Source organism: Oncorhynchus kisutch, linkage group LG14 (genome assembly GCF_002021735.2).
Source record: "Oncorhynchus kisutch isolate 150728-3 linkage group LG14, Okis_V2, whole genome shotgun sequence".
Classification (NCBI taxonomy): Eukaryota; Metazoa; Chordata; class Actinopteri; order Salmoniformes; family Salmonidae; genus Oncorhynchus; species Oncorhynchus kisutch.
Genome location: NC_034187.2, coordinates 16,094,472 through 16,121,920, shown reverse-complemented (window position 1 = coordinate 16,121,920; position 27,449 = coordinate 16,094,472). Strand labels below are relative to the sequence as shown.

The window sequence follows — 27,449 nt, the reverse complement described above, 5'->3', positions numbered from 1 at the left end:
AAATGGCAGGGCCTTGGTCAAGAGTTGCCATTTGGGACACACCTATTGCTATAAATTATAATTCACAGGGGAAATTAGACATTTTCCGGTAACGGATAAGGTCATTAGTTTGCCATTAGATCCCAGGGGACGATTGGGAAATGTCAGATCTCTCTCTGTCCTTTAAAAAGGGCAAATGAAACAAGGAAGGAGTACTTAGCATTTTAACAATCAGTTAACAATTACCCATGCATGTTCTTTCACAATATTCCTGTAAAAAAAAAAAATCAAGAATGTCCAATGTCGGATGTAGTTACAGTAAGTCACTTAATCTTTACAGTAATATTATATTTAAAGTCAGAAAGTAACTGCATCAGAAATGTAAATCTGGCAAGCTAGGTTCATTATTAGATTTTATTTCAAGGCATCTTCCTTTCTCTTACGTCAACATCCTAAACGTAACGGTTATTGACCCCATATAAAAACATGAGAAATATCTTTACAAAAAACAACCATCGTTCTCAAAGTGGAAAAACGTCATTATTTACATGGCCTATTATTTAAAAAAATGGGAGTTTATATATATTTTTTTATACAGAAATTCAATCTACACTATATGGTTCTAACCAACAGGTCTTGATGCAGTTTAACAAGATGGCTGGCTTTTAATTCTGCAAGCTTTACCTCTTAGCAACATAAAAATGACAGCTTTCATTTCCCCCAATTCAACCACAAATACACAAATTCTTTCAAATGGCACCCTATTCCCTATATAGTACACTACTTTAGATCAGGGCCCTGGTCAAAAGTAGTGCACTATATAGGAAATAGGGTGCCATTTGCAACACATCCATAGTCATTTCTACTAATATTATAGTGAATGTCAGGGTCTAATTATTACATAAATCACTGAAGTGGAGCTGCTCTTAGAAAAAAGTCACAAGCGCTGCAGATTCAATTACCTGTCCATTATGACAATATTTATCAAGGGTTTTCTATGTTGAGATGTGTTGTCTGCACTGCAAACTGAGCGGTTAGTAGTTAGTGTAGAAAACTGTGCCATACAAAAACATATATAATTACAGATGAAATGTTCCTTAAAGGTGAAGTAACTACAAACATGAAGAAACAGAGATCTCCCACTCCAATATGGAGACAGAGGCCCTATACACACACCATTACAGTACTATGAACAGAACTGGCATCCGTACCATCAGATGTCTGTCTACAAATCCTCTTGCTCTGATAGAACAAATAATATACTCTAAGGGCTCGAACACACCAATAGTGTTTGTCTGCTGAGAGTACTTGTGAACCGAGTGCAAACCGGTTTTACATATAGAAACATGCGAAGACGTCAACAGTGCGCTGAACAACAAGCTGTAAACGACAGATCTACATTCGGTGCGATGTGTGTAACCCTTAAAGGCAGAACATACTGGACACCCTTAAATGTACCAAGGTTCTGGCAGCTTACTATTACAGAATATTCATTGCATCTCCTCTTTAAAATGAGGGAAAGAAAAGCAACAGTTCAGGGCCTGTATTTATAGTGTCTTACACATGCGTTGATCTAGTATCAGCTCCATGTGAGCTTATTCATTATGATCTAAAAGGTTAAACTGATTCTAGATCTGTACTCTTATTCTGAGACACTTCTAGATAGGAGATTTGAACAGAAAAACAAACAAAAACTCCTGACTGTCAGAACAGTGTCATGTCAGTCTTTCCGATACGCCCCGTTAGGTAGTGTTGCTCCTAAAACAAAACAAAATCACTTTTTTCACAAGGATATCCTAAACGTATGTTTCGTAAATGTAGTTATCCCCGATTGGTTTAGCCAGAAGGGTCATATTCATTAAGTCACACTGTAGAGAAATGTTTTGCAACAGAAAATGAACGTTTCTCATTGGACAAGTTCAAGTAGTCTCACCCCATTTCAGTCCGTTTTTGTCAGTTTGGTGCCGAATGAATACGACCTATGTGAATGGGGGTATTGAGGAGAGATGGCTACAATGTCGACCTGGGCCTAAGTGAGTTGTTTCTCAGTTCTATGTCTGAGGGTTGCTCTTTAGTCATCGTGGGTCTAGTCGTGGCATGGGCCTCATCTGCAGCAGTGGGGGCGGGGTCAGGGCATCCCCCGGCTTCTCATTGGACTCCAGCACCTCTGCCACGCCTCCAACTTTCATCTGCAGCAGCAGTGGCGGGGTCAGTGCTTTTTGCAGTACATCTTGACCTTTTGTAGTGCATGCTTTTGCTTGTTGGCTGTGCCCGTTGACAGCAGGAGCAGAAACAGTCTCTGATGGTTTCAGGTTGGATCCAAAACCAACTTTAAGGTCCTCTGCCTGTGGTATTGGCAGACCTGGGCCTTTGGAAGTCTTTTCCTGGCCCTTGTCCTCATTCAGTCTCAGGGAACAAGGGGCTGAGGGAGCACTCGTCATCTCCATCTCCGATGATCGCCTTCTCTGTCTTTGGTGGTAGTAGCACCCTGTCTGTCTGAGGTGTGGGTACCCTCACAGTCCCCATCTGCCCAGGCTCGGTATGTGGTATGCGGGAGACCACTGGAGGACCTCTGGGGCTGCTGTTGTTGTCTGTGGTAATCTGCTGGTGAAGGATGAAGATCTCGTTGAGGACAGACGCGAGGCTCTCGTCTTCACCATCACCATCTTTGTTGTCTTCGTCCTCCTCAGAGTTTCCATCTGCGTCGTTGATCCCTACACCGTCTACAGCATGGTCCAGCTGCTTCCCCAGAACCTCTCCGTACTCCAACCCACTGCCCCTACCCTTCACTGGGGCTGGCCTCCTCTGAGCTCCCCCTGACACACCTGGAGCTGACTGGTTCTGTCGGGCTTTAACCAATGAAATGACATCGGCGGAATGAGGAACTGAAAAATAGGAAACATATGCAATTTTGTTTGTGTCAATGGCATCACATTCAGCCAACTCCAATCAGATTTAAAGATTTCAACATTGAAGCGGTAAAAACATCTGTGGGAAGTTACCTCCCCCGTTGCAGTTATTAAAAGTTGGAGTGAGAGAAATGGGTTTGGACATTGAGGGGATAATGATGGTGACCGAAGCGACACCTAAAAAGAAAAGTGAGAAATTGAAGAAAAATCCAAATCAAATCAGGAAACATTTCAATGCAACTATGTGTCAGTGCAGTGTGCCTTGAGTCACTACAAGCCTACCTGGTGTTTGAGACTGTTGCATTTCGATTCCAGCGGCGCGTCCTCCCGGCAGCAGAGAACGGGCAGACTGCATGGCGATCACCTGCTCAGATGTGATCACTCCACCCACTATAGACAGCATTTGAGGGAGAAACCCAGCATGAACTGGTGGGGAATCTGTTGGGGAGGCAGAAAAAAAGGATCTTAATGATTCATTTCTTCACATGAAAGTTCAGTCTCTAGACCAGCAGTCTGTCTTATTGAAGTCAACCTGGCCCATTGGGTGCTGATACAGTAACAGGGTCAGAGGGACGGGAGGCTCACCTGGGGCAGGCTGTATTTTTCTGCCAGACAGGATGTTAGGTCTGGTCCTTTCACGCGGCGAACGCCACGTTGAGGGGTGGTTACTGGAAGGTGGTGTGATGGGACTAGTCTTGGGTCGTTGGGATGCAGGCTTTTGGGGGATAGAGTGGGGGACTGAGGTGGCTACGACCTTTAACTTGAGGCTGGGGGCCAGGGACTTTGGCTTAGGCTGTCGAGTGCTCCTGAGTGAAATTGTTTTATTGGGTGAGACCGATGAGGACGGCCCTCTCCACTTCGTTTTGAACACCATGTCCTTCTGTTTGGTCGAGATGTCCTGCAGTTTCCTGATGATGAGCTCCTCTGTCTTTCCTGTTGAGAGAACACAGGCCAGTGTTATAGGAAGGAGAGACCGAATAGGAGACGAGAGAAGGGGGGTGAAATGTAAGGCCCATTACCAGATTTCTTTGAGATTTTCTTAATATCACCAGCTCTCTCCCTGGTCAGCCCACTCTTCAGTTTTTCAAGGCGCTCGCATTTGTCTCTCAGGTCAAGGACTTGTTTTCGGTCCTGTTAAATAACAGAGACAATACTTTATATTTCCTGAAGAGATTCTTTACTAAATACAAATATGGCTGTGCTGTGATTTCACTGTCCATGGTTATAATTTGCAGTGTTCTTGGTTCAATGTTACCATTAGCACTCGGACTTGCACAACCCATACGAGAGACAACGCTGTGCTGCGCTTCAGTACATGGCGACCCAGCACCAACTAATGTTTTCATCCTCGGGAAGGTAAGACTAAGAGTGCATCCCAAATGGCACCCTATTCACTAGTGCAAAAGTTTTGACCAGGCCCCATAAGGCCAATAACAAGTCAGTAATATTTAGCTGACTATTTCATTGACCTTGTTTGTGACATACCGTACCTCCCAGAACTGCATAATTGAAGGAAGGCATTAAAAGGTTGTTTATGTCTTTGTAATAACATCGAGGGGGGGACATACTCTTAATTTGGGTCCTGTTTCTCCTTCCACTTCTTTAGCGTATTTTGCCTTCAGTTGTGAAGTGGTGCTCTTCTGCGCATTGTCTTCCACACTCTCAATGTCTACAGCCTCCTCCTCCTCTACACTTTCTTCAAAATCCTGAAAGACAGATGAGTCATAGTTAAAAACCAAAGAAAAACATGATTCTCAAGAGAAAACGAATAGATTTTAATAGACAGAAACCAAACTGTGTTGTATAATTAAGCAATAAGGGATGAGGGGATGTGGCATTTGGCCAATATACTACAGCTAAGGGCTGTACTTATGCACGACGCAAGGAGTGCCTGGAAATAGCCCTTAGCCGGGGCACATTGGCCATATACCACAAACCCCTGAGGTGCCTTATTGCTATTATAAACTGGTTACCAATGTAATTAGAGCAGTACAAATACATGTTTTGTCATACCCGTGGTATACGATCTGTTATAAGCTGGGTGGTTCGAGCCCTGAATGCTGATTGGCTGACAGACGCGGTATATCAGACGGTAAACCACAGGTAAGACAAAACATCACATTTGTAATCAGTTTATAATAGCAGTAAGGCACCTCGGGGGCTTGTGATATATGGCCAATATACAACGGCTAAGAGCTGTGTCCAGGTACTCCGTGTTGCATCGTGCATAAGAACAGCCCTTAGCCGTGGTATATTGGCCATATACACCACACCCCCTTGGGCCTTATTGCTTAAATATACCACAGACAATCAGCATTCAGGACTCGAACCACCCAGTTTATAATGAGGTTTAACAGTTCTTACACGGATGTTAATGACGTCCCCTTTAACGTTGTTGTTTTTGTTGTTGTCGTCATCGGCAGAATCCTCTGTCTCGTCCGAGGAGTTGTCCGTTTTCTCCTCCTCTGTGTCCTCCAGAAGGTCCACCACCTCCATCACCGCTTCCCTGTCCTCCTCCGTGTCTTCCAGAAGGTCTACCACCTCCATCACCGCTTCCCTGTCCTCCTCAGTGTCCTCCAGAAGGTCTACCACCTCCATCACCTCCTCCCTGTCCTCCTCCTCCTTCTCTGCTGTCACTCCTCCCGTGTGCCTTGGTCTTGGTCTCGACCTGGCCTCACTGCAGGTCAAGACAGCTGAAGAGGACGAGACAGCAGAGGAGTCTTTGGGAACTCCTTCCATATTCCTGTTGACGAGTAGCTCCTCACTCTTCTGCTGGGAACAAACATACTGGATGTTCCTCAGGATCTGCTTCTCAGACTCTCCTGTGGAGGGAAAGATGTTGGTTGAATGTTTTTTGAATGCTGAAATGTTACAGCAGTGTCCATTATTACCAGTTAACTGGGACATCTTCTTGACATAAGCTGCTCTCTCCAGGGTCAGTGAACTCCTTAGCTTCTCCATGTCGTTACTTTTCGTAGTCAGGATTTGGATCTCCTCTGTCGCCTGATAACATACATTTATTTTAGTTAACTTTTTCATCGATTGACAGATGCTTCAACAAAACAAAGAACAGCTCTGCTCGACCACATTATTAAAATATACAAATACCTTGCCTGAGTCCTAAATGGCACCCTATTCCCTATATAGGGCTCTGATCAAAAGTAGTACACTATATAGGGAATAGGGTGCCATTTTGGACACACTTTAATTAAAGGAATCATTCAATTGAACAAAATGAACAATGGTTTGGATAAAGTTAAAGTAAACAAAAACGTTAAGAAAAAGTTACCCATCCCTTTATAGGTGCTTACTTCTTTAAGGATATACACTTTCGCAGCTTTTTGGTCAAGTTTCAGTGTCTCTCTCAGCCGCTGGAAGCACCCATGGAGCTCAAAACGGCGATGCCTCTCGTCCACGTTGTGCTTCAGCTGTTTCTACAGAATGCAACAGGATGAAGCTCTATCATGGAGTCTTGGAGACTTTAATATGAAAACTAAGGCACAAAGGCGCTATCGTTGAGGTACAGAACAACAGACTGTTTACACATAAATTACTCAGACCACACAAATAGACAAAGAAAGAAAGAAAGAAAGAAACAGACTACTACTGTTTAGTCTAAAAACTAGAGAATATGAGATTTAGGTAACTAGAGTCTCAAAACAGACATGTTGTATGAAGTTAAAAGGGTTCTTACACTGATGACATCGATTAGCTCCTCTTTATTAACACTTGAATCGTCAGAATCAGTCTCGTCAGATGAGTTGTCTGTCTTCTCATCCAAATCGTACTCATCCTCCACCATCTTCCTCTTCGGTCTTCCTGTCCATGTCTGGTAGGGGTCATCAACATGAACCATCTTAGTAAGGAGATTGGAGTCTGCTGTGGAGGTGTTTTCTTTGATCCCTGTCGTTGTGACCTGGGTTATAGGGGGTTTCGGGGGAGGCTGCAGCACTATAACCACCTCAGGCTGGATATTAGGGTCTAAATTGCAGTGAGCTGGGGAGATAGCATCAGCTTTTATAAATTTAAACTGGGGTCCTTTAGGGGGTTTTGTGGATTTAGGAGTTTTGGTTTTCTGGAAAGGCCGCATCCAACTACACACCTCAGAGACTACATTAGAGTCTACATTGGAGGTCACTGTGGAGATATTGTCAGCTTTGACACCTGTGTTCTTAACTGTTTTTGTGGGGGATTTGACAGTAATTACTGTGGTTTCCGGGTGAGGCTGCAGCACAGTAACACCCCCTACTACAGGCATCACCTTGGAGGAGCCCTGGGCTGGCACCGCCGGACACTTGATGATGATGGGCTCCTTGTTGCCTGTCTGAGGAACAATCTCCAAGGTGTACGTCCCACCATTTGTCACGGTGGGTGAGAGACTAACGTAACCAGCAGTGGTTTTAGGGGCGGTGATAGTGGTGCTGAATGCAGTCTGGGTCTTTGGGAAAGTGACAAGGGGGACAGTACTGATGGTGGAAGCACAGCTACCAGGGCCCTTGCTCTCCAATGTGGTGAGAGAGGAGGTGGAGCTGTTCATGGTGGTCAAGCATTCAGGCATGGTTAAAATGATCATCCCACCTGAAAATAAAAAATAATAAAGTTCAGCTGTAGCTACGTTTCCATCCAATTTGCGACAGATTTTAATCTGAATATTCTAAAATGCGCATTTTCCCATCAGAGATGTTTCCATCAAATTGACTTGTTGTGGATAAACGTCTGTGCATAATGACATAGTGCGCACATAAAAATAACTTGAGATTGGCTTCCCGACTGCATCGCAGTGCTTGAGGCATCACTACAGACCAGGGTTCGATCCCAGGCTGTGTTATTGGGCTCTAGCGGCCGGGCACCTGCAGGATGACTTTGGTCATCAGTTGAACAATGTTTCCTCTGACACATTGGTGCAGCTGGCTTCCGGGTTAAGCGGGCAGGTGTTAAGGAGCGCGGTTTGGTGGGTCATGTTCTGGAGGACGCATGACTCGACTTGTGCCTCTCCCGGGCACATTGGGCAATTGCTGCGATGAGACAAGATCATAATTGGATCGCAATTGGATATCACGAAAATTGGGGAGAAAAAGGGGTTAAATCGCATTTTCAAATCTACTGATGGTTTTGTCACTAAATGTTTTGTGTACATTCGTGGCCAAAAGTTGAGAATGACAAATATTAATTTTCACAAAAGTCTGCTGCTTCAGTGTCTTTAGATATTTTTGTTACTATGGAATATGGGAGTATAATTACAAGCATTTCATAAGTGTAAAAGGCTTTTTTATTGACAATTACATGAAGTTACATCAATATTTGCAGTGTTGACCCTTCTTTTTCAAGACCTCTGCAATCCGCCCTGGCATGCTGTCAATTAACTTCTGGGCCACATCCTGACTGATGGTAGCCCATTCTTGCCTAATCAATGCTTGGAGTTTGTCAGAATTTGTGGGGTTTTGTTTGTCCACCCGCATCTGGAGGATTTTCCTGGCCATGGACCCAAAATATTGACGTTTAGTTCCCTGAGTCACTTAGTTATCACTTCTGCCTTATGGCAAGGTGCTCCATCACGCTGTAAAAGGCATTGTTTGTCACCAAACTGTTCCTGGATGGTTGGGAGAAGTTGCTCTCGGAGGATGTGTTGGTATCATTTAAAAAAATTGTTTTTTAACCTCCTTTTCTCCCCAATTTCGTGGTATCCAATTGTTAGTAGCTACTATCTTGTCTCACCGCTACAACTCCAGAAAGTCACGCGTCCTCCTCCATAACCCAACCAAGCCGCACTGCTTCTTAACACAGCGCGCATCAATTGGTCGGAGGAAACACCGTGCACCTGGCAACCTTGGCTAGCGTGCACTGTGTGCACGCCCGGCCCGCCACAGGAGTTGCTGATGAGACAAGGATATCCCTACCGGCCAAACCCTCCCTAACCCGGACAACGCTAGGTGCGTTGTCCCAATTGTGCGTTGTCCCACGGACCTCCCGGTTGCGGCCGGTTAAAACAGAGTCTGGGCGCGAACCCAGAGTCTCTGGTGGTGCAGCTGGCGCTGCAGTACAGCGCCCTTAACCACTGCGCCGCTTCTTCACAACAGTATCTCGGACCTGCCTGGTGTGTTCCTTGTTTTTCATGATCCTCTCTGCACTTTTAATGGACCTCTGAGACTATCACAGTGCAGGTGCATTTATACGGAGACTTGATTACACACAGGTGGATTGTATTTATCATCATTAGTCATTTAGGTCAACATTGGATCATTCAGAGATCCTCACTGAACTTCTGGAGAGAGTTTGCTGCACTGAAAGTAAAGGGGCTGAATAATTTTGCACGCCCAATTTTTCAGTTTTTGATTTGTTAAAAAAGTTTGAAATATCCAATAAATATAGTTCCACTTCATGATTGTGTCCCACTTGTTGTTGATTCTTCACAAAAAATAGTTTTATATCTTTATGTTTGAAGCCTGAAATGTGGCAAAAGGTCGCAAAGTTCAAGGGGGCCGAATACTTTCGCAAGGCACTGTAGGTGCAATCTTACTGGCAGCAATATCCTTGCCCGTGAAGCCCTTTTGTGCAAAGCAATGATGACAGCACGTGTTTCCTTGCAGGTAACCATGGTTGACAGAGGAAGAACAATGATTCCAAGCACCACCCTCCTTTTGAAGCTTCCAGTCTGTTATTCGAAATCAATCAGCATGACAGAGTGATCTCCAGCCTTCTCCTCATCAACACTCACACCTGTGTTAACGAGAGAATCACTGACATGATGTCAGCTGGACCTTTTGTGGCAGGGCTGAAATGCAGTGGAAATGTTTTTTGGGGGATTCAGTTAATTTGCATGGCAAAGAGGGACTTTGCAATTAATTGCAATTCATCTGATCACTCTTCATAACATTCTGGAGTATATGCAAATCGCCATCATACAAACTGAGGCAGCAGATTTGTGAAAATTCATATTTGTGTCATTCTTAAAACTTTTGGCCATGACTGTATATAGTGAATGTGCCCACTCTGGTATTGGCACGTACTCTAGCCAACAGCTTGCAGATACAGTGCGGGTATGGCCTACATGAGATTATTATGGAAAAAATGTATTTCTCAAACAGCAGCCAAGCATCATTCATCATTTCACCAGAATAAGACCCTCAATATTTATTGGAAAGGAGCATCAAGCTCATCACTGTTCACTTTCACCACCCTCTGAAGTCCATTTCTTATTTCATCTGTATCCTCATACACTGCATGCTAAACAAAAACAGTATGTATTTAAGCAACATTCATTCATTGGAGATTACTTATTATACATGGGAATCCTTGATCGGTCTTCCTAAAATGTCCAAGTCATTGTTTCATAACATAGTCATCAACATAGTAAGTCATGCATGTGAAAGAGCAGCAATGCCTTGGCATGAATATAATCAACTGTCAGACACTCACCCTTGTTGTGCATGACGAGTTTGGGGTTAAGGGCCTTCAGCTGGCTGAGGGCAACCAGCTGGATCAGCTGTCCCTTGGGGTTCTTGTATAGGGTGTTCGCTGAGGTGTTCCTTACCGGCTGCAGCACAATTCTCTGACCCGACGCAAGAGGGGTCAGGGACATGATAGGGGTCAGGGATGTGAGAGGAGACGGCATTCTGACAGAGGTACTGGTCCCTGGAACAGAGAGCATCGGGGGACTGGTAACCACTTCACTGATGCGGGACGCATTTTGGGGTGATATGTTTGCACCTGTAAACAAAGTGGGGGATTTTTCATTAATGATGGAAAACATGGGCATAACCATGAAACTACGTTCAACCCCCCAAAAAACATCAATCCACATATCACATCACACACTGATGCCAGTGTGATAGTGAAGCACGAGACGCAGCATCAACCCAGGATGAGATGGACAGGGAAGGGTATAGGCAGGCAGGGGTTATAGGATGAAGGTCACCACCAATGTTCCCTCTCATTTTTTCTACTGGTCTGCTGAGCTCAAACTTGAACGTTGTGAAAATTCTATGCAACTTCCGGCGCGTTTACTGTGAACACTGGGGCTGTAACCACTTTTCGTTACAGTTTTAACAGTGGTCAAGTAGGCTTCTATGTCTATTTGATCATAATTATGGCCTACCTGAGTGACCTACCACCAAAAAACAATGGAGAAATGCATCCCACAACATTTTAACATGGAAATAGCTGTTCTATCAGCCTACAGTAGCAGCCAATGTGTGGTATTCAATGTAGGCCTACATTCCATGAGACTTTTGAGAAGAAAAAAAAACAAGCTGGGCTTGACATTAACCTGTTTATTCACTTGTCCTAAAGTCAAGGATGTGACTGAAAATGTTGTTGTGTTATTTGATGCAAGAACCATCTCCTCAAACCAATATTACAGAGAATCACACAAATTATGCTACCCACCGCCTATCGGCTACATAGTTTATTTAAGCCTGTCTCAAAATACAACACTGTCCCTTCAAGACAAAAAAAAAGCTCTTTACATTACTCTCTTTTCAAAGATGGCTAGAAATACACACATTTTATACACTCGTTTTTCAAAGATGTCTATAAATGCGCAAATGTTGTGCTCTTGTAGGAAGCAATAACTCCCCCATGTTGCTACATGTACCTCTCTATTTGATCTCAAAACAAGCACATCTACTGACATGCTCATGCTGTAAACACAGTCCAGTTCAAAGTAAATGGCACAGATCCATATATTGCAATGGTCTATTTGCATATAGGCCTACTGCAGCACTGATTGGTTATGGCGCACAAGTCTGTGTTGAGTATGAGTCGTACCTGTCAATGAAATATAGAATCCTACTCCAATGTGTTCTGCCTACAACAAAACCTCTTGCATTGTTAATTTTTCATACTGTCTTGTATAGTTTTTATTTTATTTTTATTGAATATTTAAAATTATGCAGTGAAGCCTCTAAACATCTTCAGCACACTCTAATGTACTTGTCCTCTTGCTCAACTATGCACCGGGGCCTCCCACTCCTCTTTCTATTCTGGTTAGAGTCAGTTTGTACTGTTCTGTGAAGGGAGTAGTACACAGCATTGTACGAGATCTTCAGTTTCTTTGCAACCAAAATAAATGGTCTATTGATTCTGTATCCTCACAACAAAATCTGCAGAGCTGCGATGATTGTATGCCCCAAATATTCAACATTTTGTTGGTGGCAAGAATTCTGTACAATCATTTTAGCTGAAAAGCACGAAGTCTTGCATAGTTCGTTTTGTTTCTGTATATTGCCTTTAACGTGGCTAATATTTCGTTGATTCGATCACAATTCCCACAGTAAAGGGAAACGTTGATGTGTTAACTAACGGGGAAAACTCTAGAAAGTTGAGTAAAGTTCAATCTCGTGCTTCTCTGCGCCATGCTGATATTTCTTCTGCGTTGCAGTCCCAGGAGAGCTCATTGATCACCACCACAAACAGAGCATGAGAGTGGCAGGCCACAGGACCAGGGCTTAGCCTGTGGGAGGCTGAGGAGTAATGGGATGACCTGGTTGGCCTAGTTACAGCTACAGTGGTGCAGAACTAACTGGGTGTGTACCTGTAGAATATCTTGGTGCTGAGGGGGCCTTGGAGCTAACAGACACTGCAGATACCAGGGCTGCGGCACCACCCCTCACATTAGGAGTTTTGGTTGGGTAGACCATGGTGACAACCTGAATCCGCACAGCAGCAGTCACTGTGTTCTGCTCCATCTGAGCCCCCTGAGAGAGACAGGCACCTGGGTTCACTACAACCAGAGAGGAAGAGGGCAGAGTTAGTGTCTGAACACTGCCCAGAAACTGAGGTGGAACAGTAGTTACAGGCAGCCTCTGCTGTGAGGAGCTGATCTGGTTGACTACAAAGAGTGTGAATACCTTTCCCACTGGGGGGCAGGTTAGTCATTGTGGAGTAGAGATGGAGGTAGCAGTTCAGTCTCCCACACTTGTCTTTCACAATGGACTGACTATTATTCAGTTATATGAATCAGAATTCAATGGAGGGAGATTTCAGCGCAACAAACTTACATTAAAATACAGTAGTATGATAAACTAAGCTAAAAAAAAAACACTACAAAGAGTGGTTCTCACCAATGAACTTGGGGCCAGCAGCAACTGGAATGGTAGAGGGAACACTTGTGGTAACCATGGTGGTAGGAATGGCTGCCAGTTGGGCCGGTTGTCTCGTAGAGGACTTTGTATCTGTGGCACCTTTAGGAGTTTCTGAGGGGTGTTTTTGTGATGGGACGGAAGAGGCCGCCATAGACCGCTTTAGACAGGCAGGCCTTCGTAACTTGCCCGTGAGGTAAGCAGCAAGGCGGTTGGCTGGGTGCATGGCTCCCATCATGCCCAGTTGTATCTTGGCATGGGGGTAGGACATGCCATTCACCTAAAGACACACAGGGGGAAATACTGGGTAGCAATGGACTGTGTCTGTCCTCAGAGCTAGATAGAGTTAGTCCCAAATGGCACCCTATTCCCTATGTAATGCACTATTTCTGACCAGAGCCCTGTGCACTACAGTGGTCGCTGGTTCAAATACCCGAGCCAACAAGGTGAGAAATCTGTCAATGTGCCCTTGAGCAAATCACTTAACCCTAATTGTTCCAGGGGCGCTGTACTATGGCTGACCCTGTAAAACAACACATTTTACTGCACTTATCCGGTGCATGTGACCATAAAACATGTATTTTTTATTTGCACTTCATAGAGAATAGGATGCCATTCCACATCAATAAGAGAAGGAAAATTAACTGATTATTGGATTTGTTTTGGGGGAAACTAAGTAATTACAATGCTTACCGTGATACATTTCTGGTCTGAGATTTCTGGTAGCTTAAGGTTGCCAGTAAGGAGGCCAGCAGGAGAAATTCCTGTTAAGAAAGGCAGGCCCTGCCATTTCAGATCCTTTCTACGCCCCACAGCCTTGTTGTCCACTTCCTCCACGACAGGTACTTCCTCCACGACAGGTACTTCCTCCACGACAGGTACTTCCTCCACGACAGGTACTTCCTCCACGACAGGTACTTCCTCCACGACAGGTACTTCCTCCACGACAGGTACTTCCTCCACGACAGGTACTTCCTCCACTTTATCCTCCTCTCTCTGCTCTTCCATTAGTTCTTCTTCATCTTCCTCTCCCATCCATTCCTCCTCCTCCTCACCGTTCTCCTCCTCCACTTCGTCCGGTCTCGGGACCTGAGAGATGAGTACCTTGTAGTGGATGGAGCAGCTTTCGCCATCATTTCTCAGGGTCTGAGACACGGGTTTTATAAGGTAACCTTTGACCCAGAAGGGGTTCCTGAGGTGGTCCTTGGCCATGTGCTCACACACAATTCTCAGCACCAGGTTCCTATCCGCAAGGCTACTCCACTTACACTTAGACATAATCTCCAGGCGCTTGGAGGGCTCCTTGTACTTGGGACGATGGCAGGACAACGACTTCTCTGACATACTGGAAGAGTTCACTACATCAAGAGAAAGTCAACAGCCATTAGAAATGCATTTCAGTTTAGGCTATGATTTTTGGAAGCAACCAATTACTGATGTGTTTCACTGCCTGATAAATATACTCTCAGACAGACACTGGTGTTTGGGGTTATAAAAAATCATGTGGTCAAATTTGACTCATTTAACTTACCTGGTGCAGAGTCTATTGGTTTGCAGTGATTGTCAATGACCTCAGGTCGGTTTGTGCTCTTGCTTTGAAACGCACGCACTCTGGCACATGTCATGGTCCCACCTTCCTCTCTCACCGGAGAAAAATACACCTTTAGAAAAGGCAGGGGGTGAGAATTTACATCACATTTTTTACAGGGGTATATCTAACACGTATGGATAGATAGACACCCTTTTACGACTCACCACTGAAGGTTCTTCCTGTAGTGGAAGATGTGGTAGGTAGACCGGTGTTGGGGCGAGGACGGGCTCCGGGTCCGTCTCTCCATCCGTCTTTCTCCACAACATTCTCACACGCGGAGCAGGTTCTGATACCATCTCAGCCTCCCTGAGAGCTGAATTTGGAAATTAATGCAAAATGTCATTTTCTACAACATTGAGATGGAAACACTTTGTGACGTATTTAACCTAATCTAATGTAGTGTAGCAAAATTGTTTTATATGGAAACTTTTTTTACTGTTCATAGAACAATGTTTTATTCTGCAGTTTTCTAAACTAGAGGACACTCACTATATGCCATCCTCATCCTCTTCCACTTTCTCCTCCGCTTCTTGGACAGGCCCTCCTCTGACGCATTAGAATCTGGTCCTTCTAAGTTCTTGAGGACGACCACCTTCTGCCTGAGGCAGCTGCAGCCAAAGATGCACTCAATCTTTCCACAGTGGATAATACGACGGTCCTGTGCCAGGCTGGCACACACACAGCCCAATCGGCAGAATGCTTTGAGGCAGGGAGGAGCCCTGCGCTTTATGATCCTAATAGGAGCTGTAGGGTTCTCACAAACAAAGCCCTGAAGAGAAAAGTAAAATATGACGGTTCTGTGCCAGGCTGGCACACACACAGCCCAGCCGGCTGAACGCATTGAGGCAGGGAGGACTGTTAGTGCTAGCGTGGCACATTTCTCAGGGATACCATCGTAGAGTTGGTATAACACACTCACAAAATCAGCTTATTAAAAACAAGATCGAAACTACAAATGTACAACAACACGTCTTTGCTCCTTTATGTGAGACCACACAAATGAGTCAATAAGCAGATGTAATGGTGTAGAGGTGTAACTGATCTTACCGTTGAGGTGAAGTGGGAGGTGAGGGCGATCGTCGCCCTCTCGTTTGAGATACAGGTCCGGCGCTTGCCCTCCCAGACAACCAAGTCCTGCAAATCCCTTTGTCGGAGCAGGGCCTTGGTCAGCCCAGGAAACACGACCTTGGTCTTGGCAGCAGGCTGTGGCTCTGGGTCCGAGTCATCCTCTTCCACAGGAGCCAGTTCAGCGGGAGGTGGCTCTTCTACCTCTGGCCTGGACACAGGAGCATCATGGGCTGGTGGAGGTCTCCTTTTTATAGTTTCAATTGTGTCATCGTGGGTGATGGGGGCGCCATGATCCATCAATAGCAGTTTTGGCTCAGTGGGCAATGATGTTGGGGTTGTTGCAGACGTTAGTTTAGTTCTGTTCTGCTTTAAACATTGTTGTTTTTGTTGCCTTTTCTCAGATTTTTTAAGTTGTTTGGATGTGGGGGGCAGTCTTGGTTTTTTGGATGGTGGGACAAAGGTGGAAGAAAGTGCCGGTGCCTGTTTCTTCAGCACACTGTCTAGGGTTCGGACGTAGCTGGTGCTCTTGGTGGGTAGCTGGTAGACCACAGGGGTGACGACGGTGGTCTGGGTGAAACTGGCAGCGCGCTCGTCAATGAGTTTACCTTCGTTAGCCAGGTACTCATCCAACATGTCACTGCAGAAGGCCGACAAGTTCTTTGGGACCACTTCTGAACTTGGGCAACCTTTAAAGCAAAAAACATTTTGAATCCGCACGACACAGTAAATTGTATAGGGCAACATAGTATAGAAAACACAAGAGGGGATATAGCTGAGGCTCTTTACTGTTAAGCCTTTGTAAAAACATCAGCGGTAAAACGTGTCTCCTCTGATTTTGCATACGGTTAAAGCACCATTTCAGACAAAATCAAGGTCAAAGGTTACAACTGCTGATGTGAATGGAGTCTTGAGGATTTGCTTATCAAATCAAAGACATGTAGGATTTTAATGTAAATATTACCTTCAGGCTTGGAGGATGATGGCGAGTTCGAGGGGACAAACTTATCTCTCCAGCCTTTGATTTGGGTGAAGTCTGTGGTCTTGCCTGTCCTGGAAACAAAGGGGACTGAACCACCTGGGGGAAAAAAGGTATGCCAATTAACAATTGCTATTTTCAAAATGTATTAAATTATCCTAATAAAACCCTTAACAAGGTTACTTAAAAATATACTCGACAATTTGAACAGAAACTAAAATAACTACTAACTTGGAGAAGATGCCAACGCTGGAGAGTTTGGTTCTGGACATAAAAAGGGTGGGGGTAGAGGTAGACGAACACCTAGGTACTGCAGGTCAATGACCAGAGTGGGATCCAGTAAACTCATCTTCAGTCCAACTTCAAACACAGATGACAGATAAGCAATCTTCAAGCATAGACTATGCATCATACTAAAGCATTCTACCATCATGAGTAAGATTAAACATCACATGATCACTGTCATGAAAATCACAGTGGGACATGAGTCACATGCTAGTGTGCAAGGAAGTTATTGACAATAAAAAGTATATACGCTGTCATTTACAGACATTTATTTGTGTTACCTTCTTGCAACACAGGATGAATGACCTGTCGATGCCTCATAACCTTTAGGTCACCCAAAATAACCTTCTCGAAAGCTACTATTCTTTCCTCTGTGGTTTCTAGTCCTCCAACTGAAAGAGACAAATAGTTGAACTGCTTTAACAGGCGTCAGGTAACAGCAGCTTGGGAGCATGATGAATCAAATTGGTTGTTTTCTGTACCATTCTCTGTCGCCTCTGGGGGCTTCTGAGGTTGCACAGTCGTCGTCTCACAAAGTGCAGGCTCTCCCAGGTGGACATCAAGTGCTTCCTGTAATTTACAAGACTTTATTTAAATATGACACTTTCCTTAAATCGAATGGAAATAGCTAATGCTTTGTTACTTGTTGTGAACATGTATGAGCCCTTATGATGTGTTATTGCACAGCTTATAATATGCTGTACTTTTTTCATAATGCAATTTTTAGCCTAGGATAAACCGTGGACTGTAAGAAACATAACCAAAATAAGGATTTCCTTGTTAAAGATCTCCCTCCCCCTAAAATAAGAACCAATGAAAAACAGGTGGTGTGGCATACCATGAAGTAACGGTAATAGTTAACTTGAAGGGGTATACGTAAGGCATTCGGAACACCTTTCACATAACAGTCTGGAAGTAGCAAAGGGTTAACAGTTAGTGACTGTGTGCTTTGAGTCTTGTGCGTCTTCTCTCGTGATCTCTCAATTTGGCAGGATGCCACTGGGTAAACAGTCCTTGGAATTATGTCATTGAATAATGAACATTTCTTTGACAATATCCGTGAGAAGGTGGATTTGAAGTAAACAGAGTGCCTGGCCTAGAGCCAGTTCTGGCCAGGAGCACCAATTGTAAATGACATGTTAGGCCTACACTGTGTTCTCTCCCAAGATAAGCCAAAAACATGTGCTCTTAGGGTAACGTGTTACAAAGGTTCTTATGAATGATCTGTAACACTCATAAAGGTGTTATGAATGTAAGTAAAGTGTTACCAAAATAACTGACACAAAAATACATTTGACTATTTACGCCGTACCTTGGAGGTGAAAGACACGAACAGCTGCTCCTCAACTTCCTCCAGGTTGGGCTGCATGGCGACATCTGTAGATCCATCAATCACTGGGAGTGAATCACCCTTGGCAGATTTCACTCCTTTCCTAAATATCTTCTTAGATCTCCAGGGTTTATTTCTCTGGGTTGGCTGACTAGAACCAACAGGTAAAGTAGAACTAACTGGTATGCTAGGGGTACTTCGGACAGGAGGGCATGGGACAGGAGGTGCCTCACTGCTGGGAATGTCTTCAGTTATCTCAAGCTCTTCGGCGATGGAGAAAAGGTTAGTGAGGTCGGCCAGTGACGGGGTTGGTGACAATGGGTCAGGACCTAACAATGAAAAGGAAGATAACTGGAATGGGAGTGGAGACGGTGTAGATGGGTGTGTTAATGGTTCATAATTGACTTGGAATGATGAGGTAGTGTCCGAGGGAGATAAGGCAGTGTCCAGAGCAAGTGAGTCAGGGTGAGGGGTAGAGGAAAATGAGGTTGCCTCAAAGGGTAATGGGTTAATGTGAGCGGAAGGCAACAATGGGATAAAGGGTATTGTTAAAAAAGGATCAGGGGCAGGTAGGCCTAAAAGTGATCCATGTGATGAAAATTCAGAGGATAGAACAAAAGGGTTAGGGGGCAGTAATCGTTCAAGGGCTGGGAATGAGGAGGCATGTACAGGTAAGGAGGTGGCTGTGGCTTCCGGTTTCAATGTAACAGGGGAACGTAAAGGGGGTTCAAGATCTGGTAATGGCGCAGGTGAGGATGGCTCAAAGCCACCTCGCAAAGGACCAGGGGATGGTAACGAGGGGGTAAATTCAGGTTCCAAGTTGGCAAGACTAGGTGTTGATGACAGGGCTGGAGCAGTTGAGGGAGGGTCAGAGGTAAGTGATGATAAATCAGTCGCTAGGTTTAATGTGACAGGTACAGGGGGTGGCAATTCTTGGGCTGGTAACAATGGGTCAGGGAATGGTGATAATAAGACAGTTGCTGGCAAACAAGGGGTGGGGGATGATTGTGCAATGGATAAGGTAGGCGCAGGGACAAGAAACAAATTATCAGCGGTTGGTAAAACTGAGTCAGGTTCTGGTAACAATGAGTCTGTGGCAGGAACCAAAAAATCTGTGTTTGGAACTGAAATATCCATGGGTAGACCAGCATAGTCTGTGGTTGGCCCAGTGGGGGCAATGACTGGAACAATGTGATTGATAGCTGGATCAGCAGGACCACTGGCTGGAACTACAGGACCACTGGCTGGAACTACAGCATATCCAGTAGAATCCCTGGATGGACCAGTAGATTCCAAGGCTGGGCCAGTAGATTCCAAGGCTGGGCCACTTGAGTCCATGACAGGGCCAGTTTGATCGGTGGCTGGAATAACAGGATCGGTGGTTGGAACAGCAGAAGATGGGGATGAAGACGAAGGCAATCCCGGGGGAGATTTCGGTTTGGTCCTAACAGATCTGGATTTTAACTTCAACTGTTGAAGGTAGAGTGCAAGAAGGGGCAAAGGCACAGGTTCTGGTCGTTTGTGTGGTTTAGCCTTCCCCTGCAGCTGTTCATCAAAACCTGTCATTTTTGCTTCAGAGCTCACTGATGAGCTCAGGGAAGTCTTTTGACTGTTTTCAACTTCATTTGCTGAATGGTCATTGATTGACACACGAGTCTTGACCGGTTCCTGGGACTGAGATGAATTGAAGAGGTCCTTGACACTGTCAATCACATTCCCATTGTGCAGTGTTCCCACCCTTTCAATAGTCTTCCCGGACAAGGCTTCAGGTTCAGAAATCTGGGAAAAATTGTCATTCACAGCTACTTCCACAACTTTGCCATTGGCAACCATGCCCTTAGTGTTTGTTTGCTCAACACTACAAGTTGTATTGGTTATCTCAACATTGCACCTTCGTATTTTCAGACGACAATCCCGAATCAGCTCAGGGAAGTTACTTTGGGGAGGACCTGTTGTACTGCTCAGAAGAGAAAGGTAAAAGATTAGAAGTGCATTTTAAAGTAAGAAGCAAGAATGCTAACATGTAGCTTACTGAACTTGAAAACTTACCAAGAATGGTATTCAGTGGACTCTGTGTTTCTGACTGACTTTTGTCCATGATCTGCTGCTGAAGTCTTTTGGGAGTTGTGTTTTCTACGCAAAGACTTTCGGGAAGTTTTCACATAATTGCACACCTTGGGAGATATTGTTTCAACTTTCATCGTCTCATTGGAGGGACTTGATTTCTTGCAGGAGCTGGGTTTATCCATTTTGACTCCTGACTTTTCACTGTCTGCAAGTATAACATTTTGAGCATCTGAGCTCAGTAGTCCTTGACCTACTGCTGAAGTGTCTTTAGGATTGCATTTTGACAAAGACAGATTACTTCTAAGAGAGTTGAATTCCTTGGCAGATGTGGTTCCTGCTTTTTTCAACTCATTGCAGGATCTTGATTTCAGCTTTGGAGTGCTTAAGCTGGGTCCATTAGCGTTGACTCCAGATTTGTCTCTGTCTACAGGTGTAACACTTTGAGCATCTTCACTGAGGACTCTCTGATCTACTGCAGATGTGCCTTTAGAGCTGTGTTTTGCCATCAAAGACTTCAGGTTATTCAGGCTTTTCCCAGGCTTGAGGTCATTGGTAGAACTGTTTGTGTCTTTTTTTGACTTATTGGAGGGACTTGTTTGGACTCCGGACTTATCACTATCTGCAAGCATAACATTTTGGGCATTCGGAGCGAGAAGTCCTTGGCCTCTTGCTGAAGTATCTTTGGAAGTGCGTTTCCCCATCAAAGACTTAAGATTATTCAGGCTTTTCACAGACTTGAGCTCATTGGGCGATTGGGCTGAGTCTTTGTTCATCTCATTGGAGGGCCTTGATTTCAGCCTGGAGCTGGGTCCATCAGTTTTGACCTCAGTTTTGTCACCATCTGCAAGGGAAACATTTTGAGCATCAGGGCTCAGGAGTCCTTTATCTACTGTTGAAGTGTCTTTAGATCTGCGTTTTGCCGCCATCAAAGATTTCAGGCCATTCAAGCCTTTCACAGTCTTGAGTTCATTGGGAGATCTGGTGTCATCCTTCAACTCATTGGAGGGACTCATTTTCAGCTTTAGAGCCTGGGAGTTGGGTCCACTTGCAAAAGGGTTGAAGTCTGCTTTAAACCGAGACATGCGTACATTCTGGTAGGCTGTTACAGCAAAGAATTCAGTCTGGGGAAAGGTGAAGGTTATCACGTCAGGCCCATTGAGCTGAATATCCTCTGTAGCCGTTTCAGCTGAGACCAAATGCAGATGTGGTAAGTAGCGGTGCATTGGGTGCAAAATTACATTGCCCTCCTGGTCCATCGTGTTGTCAGTGAGCTTAAGCTTGTAGAATGACACAGGGTTCTGCATCCATTGGTGACCAGAAGATGGAGAGTCTGGATGGATGAAAACCCGTCTCAGCAAATGGGCCTCTGCCTTCCCACTCATTTGCCAGTCTTGCCCAGTCCACTTGTAACGTTTGTTGTCCACAGGGTTGATATCCATGAGCAGAGTGTACTTCTGTAAGGGCTCCAAACCAGAGACGCGAAAGCGGCAATAAGGGAACATCCTCCGGCCTTGTTTGGTTATTATCATTTCGGTTTTGCATTTGAAAAACTCATTCCACATGTTGTTATTGTCCAACATCACCTTGATACCGCTGTAGGTGCTCTCTGGTGGTAAATTCTCTGGTTGGTTATTAGACCTGGCAGCAGAGTTCAATGTAGAAACCATTTGACCAGTACCCATTGCAGAACCTGGAGTAGATGTTGCTGGAATGTTTGCTTCTTCATTGGCTACAACTGCACTTGCTTGCCCTGTGTTTAGGACACCAAAGAGGTCAGGGGGAGAGGTAGCTGAGGGCAGTGCTATGGGGGCAGTAGCCCCCTCCTCATGACGAACCATTATTCTCTCCTTTTTGGCAGCCATGAACTTGTCAGTCCTTTTCGAGGGAAGAATGCCCTCTTACATCTGTCCTTCCATGTTTTCATTCAGCATCCTAAAAACAACAAAAATAAAGCTATATTTCTTTCAACCAATTTTGCTCACTGGGAATGCACTCTTTTGTATGCAATTCTCAGTACATTTGTTTACTTTGGAAATATCAAATTCATTACAAATTATTAATACTAGGCTAAATTACTATACAATATAGTATGAAAAATGCATGCGTCATAGCAAAGATATTCGGTCATTAAGCAACTAAGAAAAACAAATCAAAATGTATCAATAGATAATGAGCAATTGGCAATAAAGTTGAACAAAACAAAATTAAGGCATCAAAGAACTGTAAATCAGATTTGCAATTTAATAATCGATAACACATGAACATGCCTTTGATTAAACCCCCAGTTTACTACGAATAGCTATGGAAATTGATTGGGGATAGCCTAGCCAGCAGATTCCAACCCTACCATTACACTTGTTTACGCTGAGCTGCACTGGTGTCGGAACGCTATCATGGTTACAGTAACACACTGTGGAGCCGGCACGAGATAAGGGTTGGAAAACGTACCTCAATGCAGGGATGGCATATGCCATGCCACCGCACTCCAAAATGTAGCTTTATCCACAGTGATACATTGAAAATATATAAATACTGCAAGTTTTCCGGTAAACTGCCTACAGTGCCATATCCCGTCTCTGCATTGAGAGTAGAGGTCGGCCGATTAATCGGCATGGGCGATAACTTGAAATCGGCCTTAATTTTTCATAACAATCAGTAATCTGCATTTTTGGACGCCGATTATGGCCGATTACATTGCACTCCACGAGGAGACTGCATGGCAGGCTGACCACCTTTTACGCAAGTGCAGTAAGGAGCCACGGTAAGTTGCTAGCTAGCATTAAACTTATCAATCTTAACATAATCACTAGTTAACTACACATGGTTGATGATATTGCTAGTTTAACAAGCTTGTCCTGCGTTGCAAATAATCAATGCGGTACCTGTAATTTACCAAATCACAGCCTACTTCGCCAAACGGGTGATGATTTAACAAGCGCATTCACAAACAAAGCACTGCCGCTGCACCAATGTACCTAACCATAAACATCAATGCCTTTCTTAAAATCAATACACAAGTATATTATTTAAACCTGCATATTTAGTTAAAAGAAATTCATGTTAGCAGGCAATATTAACTAGGATAATTGTGTCACTTCTCTTGCATTCTGTGCAATCAGAGTCCAGGTATATATATGCAGCGGTTTGGACCGCCTGGCTCGTTGCGAACTGTGTGAAGACCATTTCCTTCCTAACAAAGACCATAATTAATTTGCCAGAATGCTACATAATTATGACTTAACATTGAAGATTGCACAATGTAACAGCAATATTTAGACTTATGGGTGCCACCCATTCGATAAAATACGGAACGGTTCCGTATTTCACTGAAAGAATAAATGTTTTGTTTTCAAAATGATAGTTTCCGGATTTGACCATATTAATGACCTAAGGCTCCTATTTCTGTGTGTTTATTATATTCTAATTAAGTCTATGATTTGATAGAGCAGTCTGATTCAGCGGTGGTAGTCGGGCAGCAGGCTCGTAAGCATTCATTCAAACAGCACTTTCCTGCGTTTGCCAGCAGCTCTTAGCAATGCTTGAAGCACAGCGCTGTTTATGACTTCAAGCCTAACAACTCCGGAGATTAGGCTGGCAATACTATAGTGCCTATAAGAACATCCAATAGTCAAAAGGTATATGAAATACAAATGGTAGAGAGAGAAATAATCCTATAATAACTACAACATAAAACTTCTTAACTGGGAATATTGAAGACTCATGTTAAAAGGAACCACCAGCTTTCATATGTTCTCATGTTCTGAGCAAGGAACATAAACATTAGCTTTTTTACATGGCACATATTGCACTTTTACTTTCTCCAACAGTGTTTTTGCATTATTTAAACCAAAGTGAACATGTTTCATTATTTATTTGAGACCAAAGAGATTTTTATTTATGCATTATATTAAAATAAGTGTTCATTCAGTATTGTTGTAATTGGCATTATTACAAATATATATGAAAATAAAATTGCCCGATTAATCGATATCGGCTTTTTTTGGTCCTCCAATAATTGGTATCGGCATTGAAGAATCATAATCGGTCGACCTCTAATTGAGATACGTTTTCCGACCCACGTCTCACGCCGGCTCCAGTGTCTTAATTTAACCATGGCCGTGTCCGAATACCCATACTAGCGTCCTAAATAGTAGGCCGTTTCAGTACAATTCTTTTTGTTACATTTTGAAAATGTAGCATGCTTTCAGTATGAAGGAAATTTCAACATTTGGGAATTTCACACCCACAATGTATTCAAACTGGATAAAAGGAGGGCTTCGAGATTTGAGAGTTCTTTGAAAGTAAACAAAAAAACGAATTGAAGATGGCAAAGAAGATGAGTAATGAGTCTCCTGCAGTGTTCAAATGTAAGTCGTTTTGTCCTTAAAACTTCTTATGGCTTGGGGGGCAGTATTTCGACATCTGGATGAGAAGCGTGCCCAAAGTAAACTACCTGTTACTTAGGCCCAGAAGCTAGGATATGCATATAATTGGTAGATTTGGATAGGAAACACACTAAAGTTTGCAAAACTGTTAAAAATAATGCCTGTGAGTGTAACAGAACTAATATGGCAGATGAAAACCTGAGGAAAATGAATCCAGGAAGTGGGATTTCTTTTATGTGGGTATTTTCAATTGATGCCAATAGAGTATCTAATGGGTTAGGACACAGATGGCAGTTCCTATGGCTTCCACTAGATGTCAACAGTCTTTAGACATCATTTCAGGCTTGTTTATTGAAAAATGAGGAAGAATGAGACCTGTCAATGGACTGAGGAAGAATGCAGAGCTGCTTTGCGCGCATGACCGAGTGCGCGCCCGTAATTTTTTCCCCTTTCTATTGAATACTCTATTGTCCGGTTTAAATATTATTGATTATTTAGACAATTGACAACCTGAGGATTCATTTTAAACTTCGTTTGACATGTTGACGAACTTTATCGGTACTATTAGTTTGTATTCGTCTACATGTTTGGACCGCCTTTGAGCCAGTGGATTACTGAACAAAACACGCCAACAAAACTGAGTTTTTGGGATATAAAAGAGGGACTTTGACTTTTGTAATTCCTTTACTTGGTTGTAAAATGTTTATATGCTTTGGTAAGCAGCACACTGTCCTCAGATAATCGCATGGTATGCTTTCGCTGTAAAGCCTTTTTGAAATCTGACAAAGCAGCTAGATTAACAAGAAGTTACTCTTTAAACCGATGTACAACACTTGTATTTTTTATGAATGTTTATTATGACCATTTCTGTATTTTGAATTTGGCGCTCTGCAATTTCACCGGATGTTGTCGAGGTGGGTCGCTAGCGGAATGCCCGCACCAGAAGGGTTCAAATGATCACGACTATTTAATCATACATCTCTGAGTTCACAACGGCAGTCAAGCACCCAAGCTAACCAGCTAAAGTTGGCTAGCTTGCTAGCTACTTCCAGACACAAAGGAGAGAATACCTCACTGACCATTTTACTCACCCTAGCAGAGCTAGTTAGGCTGTTTTCATGTTGTCTAGAGCGTTGGTGACTAACTGCGCTGCTTGCAACAATTTACTTTTTTTCCAACATTTACTGACACCAGTCATATTCAATGGGTTCAATTCATCAGTTATTCTGTGCTCTGGCACACTCAGACAAGAGTGCTCTGAAATTGAAGTAGACATCCAGAGTGAATTTACAAATGCACCCTAAGTATGTAGTACACGAGTACAGGTGTTCGGACACAGCACATGATTGCATTCCGACCCCAGTGCAACTCAGGGTAAACAATTATAACTACAGGGTCGGAATCTGCTGGCTAGGGCTAGGACTTTATGTAGGCCTATTGAAGATAATGAATGTATCCTATCACATGGCCTGAAAAATCTCTAAGCGAAAATCATATTACTCACAAAATTTGATGTTGATATCACACAATCTTTTGATCGAAAATGGAAACACTCTTTGGCAAACATGTCACAGACACTAATTACTTTAATAATAGTTTATCTGGGTCAAGTTTTGATATTAAAATATCTGCCTACTGTTGGCTACTTCAACCTTTAACATAAGCGTTGAATTGTAATTTAAGAGATGTACTATGTTACTACTGGCAAAAACCTTTTCCATTTCAAAAACAACAATATATCGTTAAATCAAATACTTCTATAAGAGCGGCGGCCATTTTGCATTTCCACACGAGACAATACAAGTAAACAAACCAAATTGGCGGACCTACTGTATTGTGGCGGACCGTGGTAGCATACATTGTGGTTTGGTGACAACACCAAGTGGTGGCAGGAATGTAATGTCAGTTATCTTTCCCAACCTAAGTGGATTAAGGCGACGAATCTATCTGCCAATAGCCTCGATGCCGTGCACTGCGACGACTAAAAACGTGGCTCGGGCCTGCAAGGCCTAAGCACGCAAGACTTGTAACAACACACCAGCGCGTGCACAACACGATACAAATCAATTGCGTGTGATTCCCAAGTCAATATGGTGGACTTCTCCTCAGGCTAGAAAGAGAGGACTTGGCGCCTGCAAATTCATCTCGGTCTTTCTCGGCAGGATCGTGTGTTTTACTAAACACATAGTTTACCGTATGCACTTTTGAACAGATCAAAATATGCGATGGTAATTGTCGATTCTTTGTATAATCCTCTAGTTATTTTCCTTAGTTAAACTCGCATCTCCCAGCTGGAGGAAACATGCGTGCTGTAGAACAACGTCACTGCCCCCACTGAGGCACGTTCACGTCCTACTGCGCAGACTTTGCGCCATTGTGTCACATGATTCAAAACGGAGGGAGAAAATGCATGCTGTGGTGGTACCGAACCGAACGCCGCCATGGGGTGGTCTGCAACTCCCCGCTTTTTGGTAGTGGACCTTCAACAAAGACGGAGGTTGGGGTAGAAAATATGATCTAAGGTATGAGTTAAGCATGTCGATATGGTGTGCGCATGAGCGACTGTACAGTTGCAGCTATGTAATGACGGACCATGCTCGTGGGCATGTTGGTTCAGGGGAAGCCACACGTGCCTACCACCTTGAAATGTTCAATACACGAATTCACCAGCAACCATGTATGCTCTGTGGTTTCTTAACGTTGCCTACTGTCTATGGATCTGTAGTTAGTAATAAACGCCGACGACGCAAGACTTTGTTTACAGCTGTAGCTACCTAGCA

General features: G+C 43.8%; 1 protein-coding gene and 1 long non-coding RNA gene across 6 annotated transcripts in view; one reads left to right on the top strand and one right to left on the bottom strand.

Moving 5' to 3' along the window:
* Positions 1–379: 379 nt before the first annotated feature.
* LOC109904262 (MAX gene-associated protein) lies at positions 380–26,747 on the bottom strand. 5 transcript variants are annotated; one of them, XM_020501499.2, is made up of 25 exons: positions 26,500–26,747; positions 20,267–22,216; positions 18,200–20,174; positions 17,370–17,457; positions 17,169–17,279; positions 16,834–16,962; positions 16,588–16,701; positions 15,606–16,312; positions 15,048–15,327; positions 14,723–14,871; positions 14,499–14,628; positions 13,661–14,325; positions 12,950–13,247; positions 12,421–12,609; positions 10,305–10,595; positions 6,583–7,466; positions 6,200–6,322; positions 5,780–5,891; positions 5,253–5,710; positions 4,457–4,594; positions 3,908–4,019; positions 3,474–3,821; positions 3,171–3,326; positions 2,982–3,065; positions 380–2,864 (listed from the first exon to the last, which is right to left on the bottom strand). In XM_020501499.2, exons 2-25 carry the CDS (start codon positions 22,144–22,146, stop codon positions 2,377–2,379), a joined length of 9,909 nt encoding a protein of 3,302 aa, XP_020357088.1. In that variant the 5' UTR covers positions 22,147–22,216; positions 26,500–26,747; the 3' UTR covers positions 380–2,376. The 5 variants fall into 5 exon arrangements, with proteins under 5 accessions (XP_020357088.1, XP_031643766.1, XP_031643765.1 ...); XM_031787906.1 differs by having other exon boundaries at positions 5,253–5,891; positions 26,496–26,747; XM_031787905.1 differs by having other exon boundaries at positions 5,253–5,891.
* Positions 26,748–27,092: 345 nt separating this feature from the next.
* LOC109904264 (uncharacterized) overlaps positions 27,093–27,449 on the top strand; it is a 28,889-nt gene continuing 28,532 nt past the window's right edge. The window contains exon 1 of the long non-coding RNA XR_002257158.2: positions 27,093–27,191. This is a non-coding gene — a long non-coding RNA (uncharacterized LOC109904264). The remainder of the gene's footprint in view (positions 27,192–27,449) is intronic.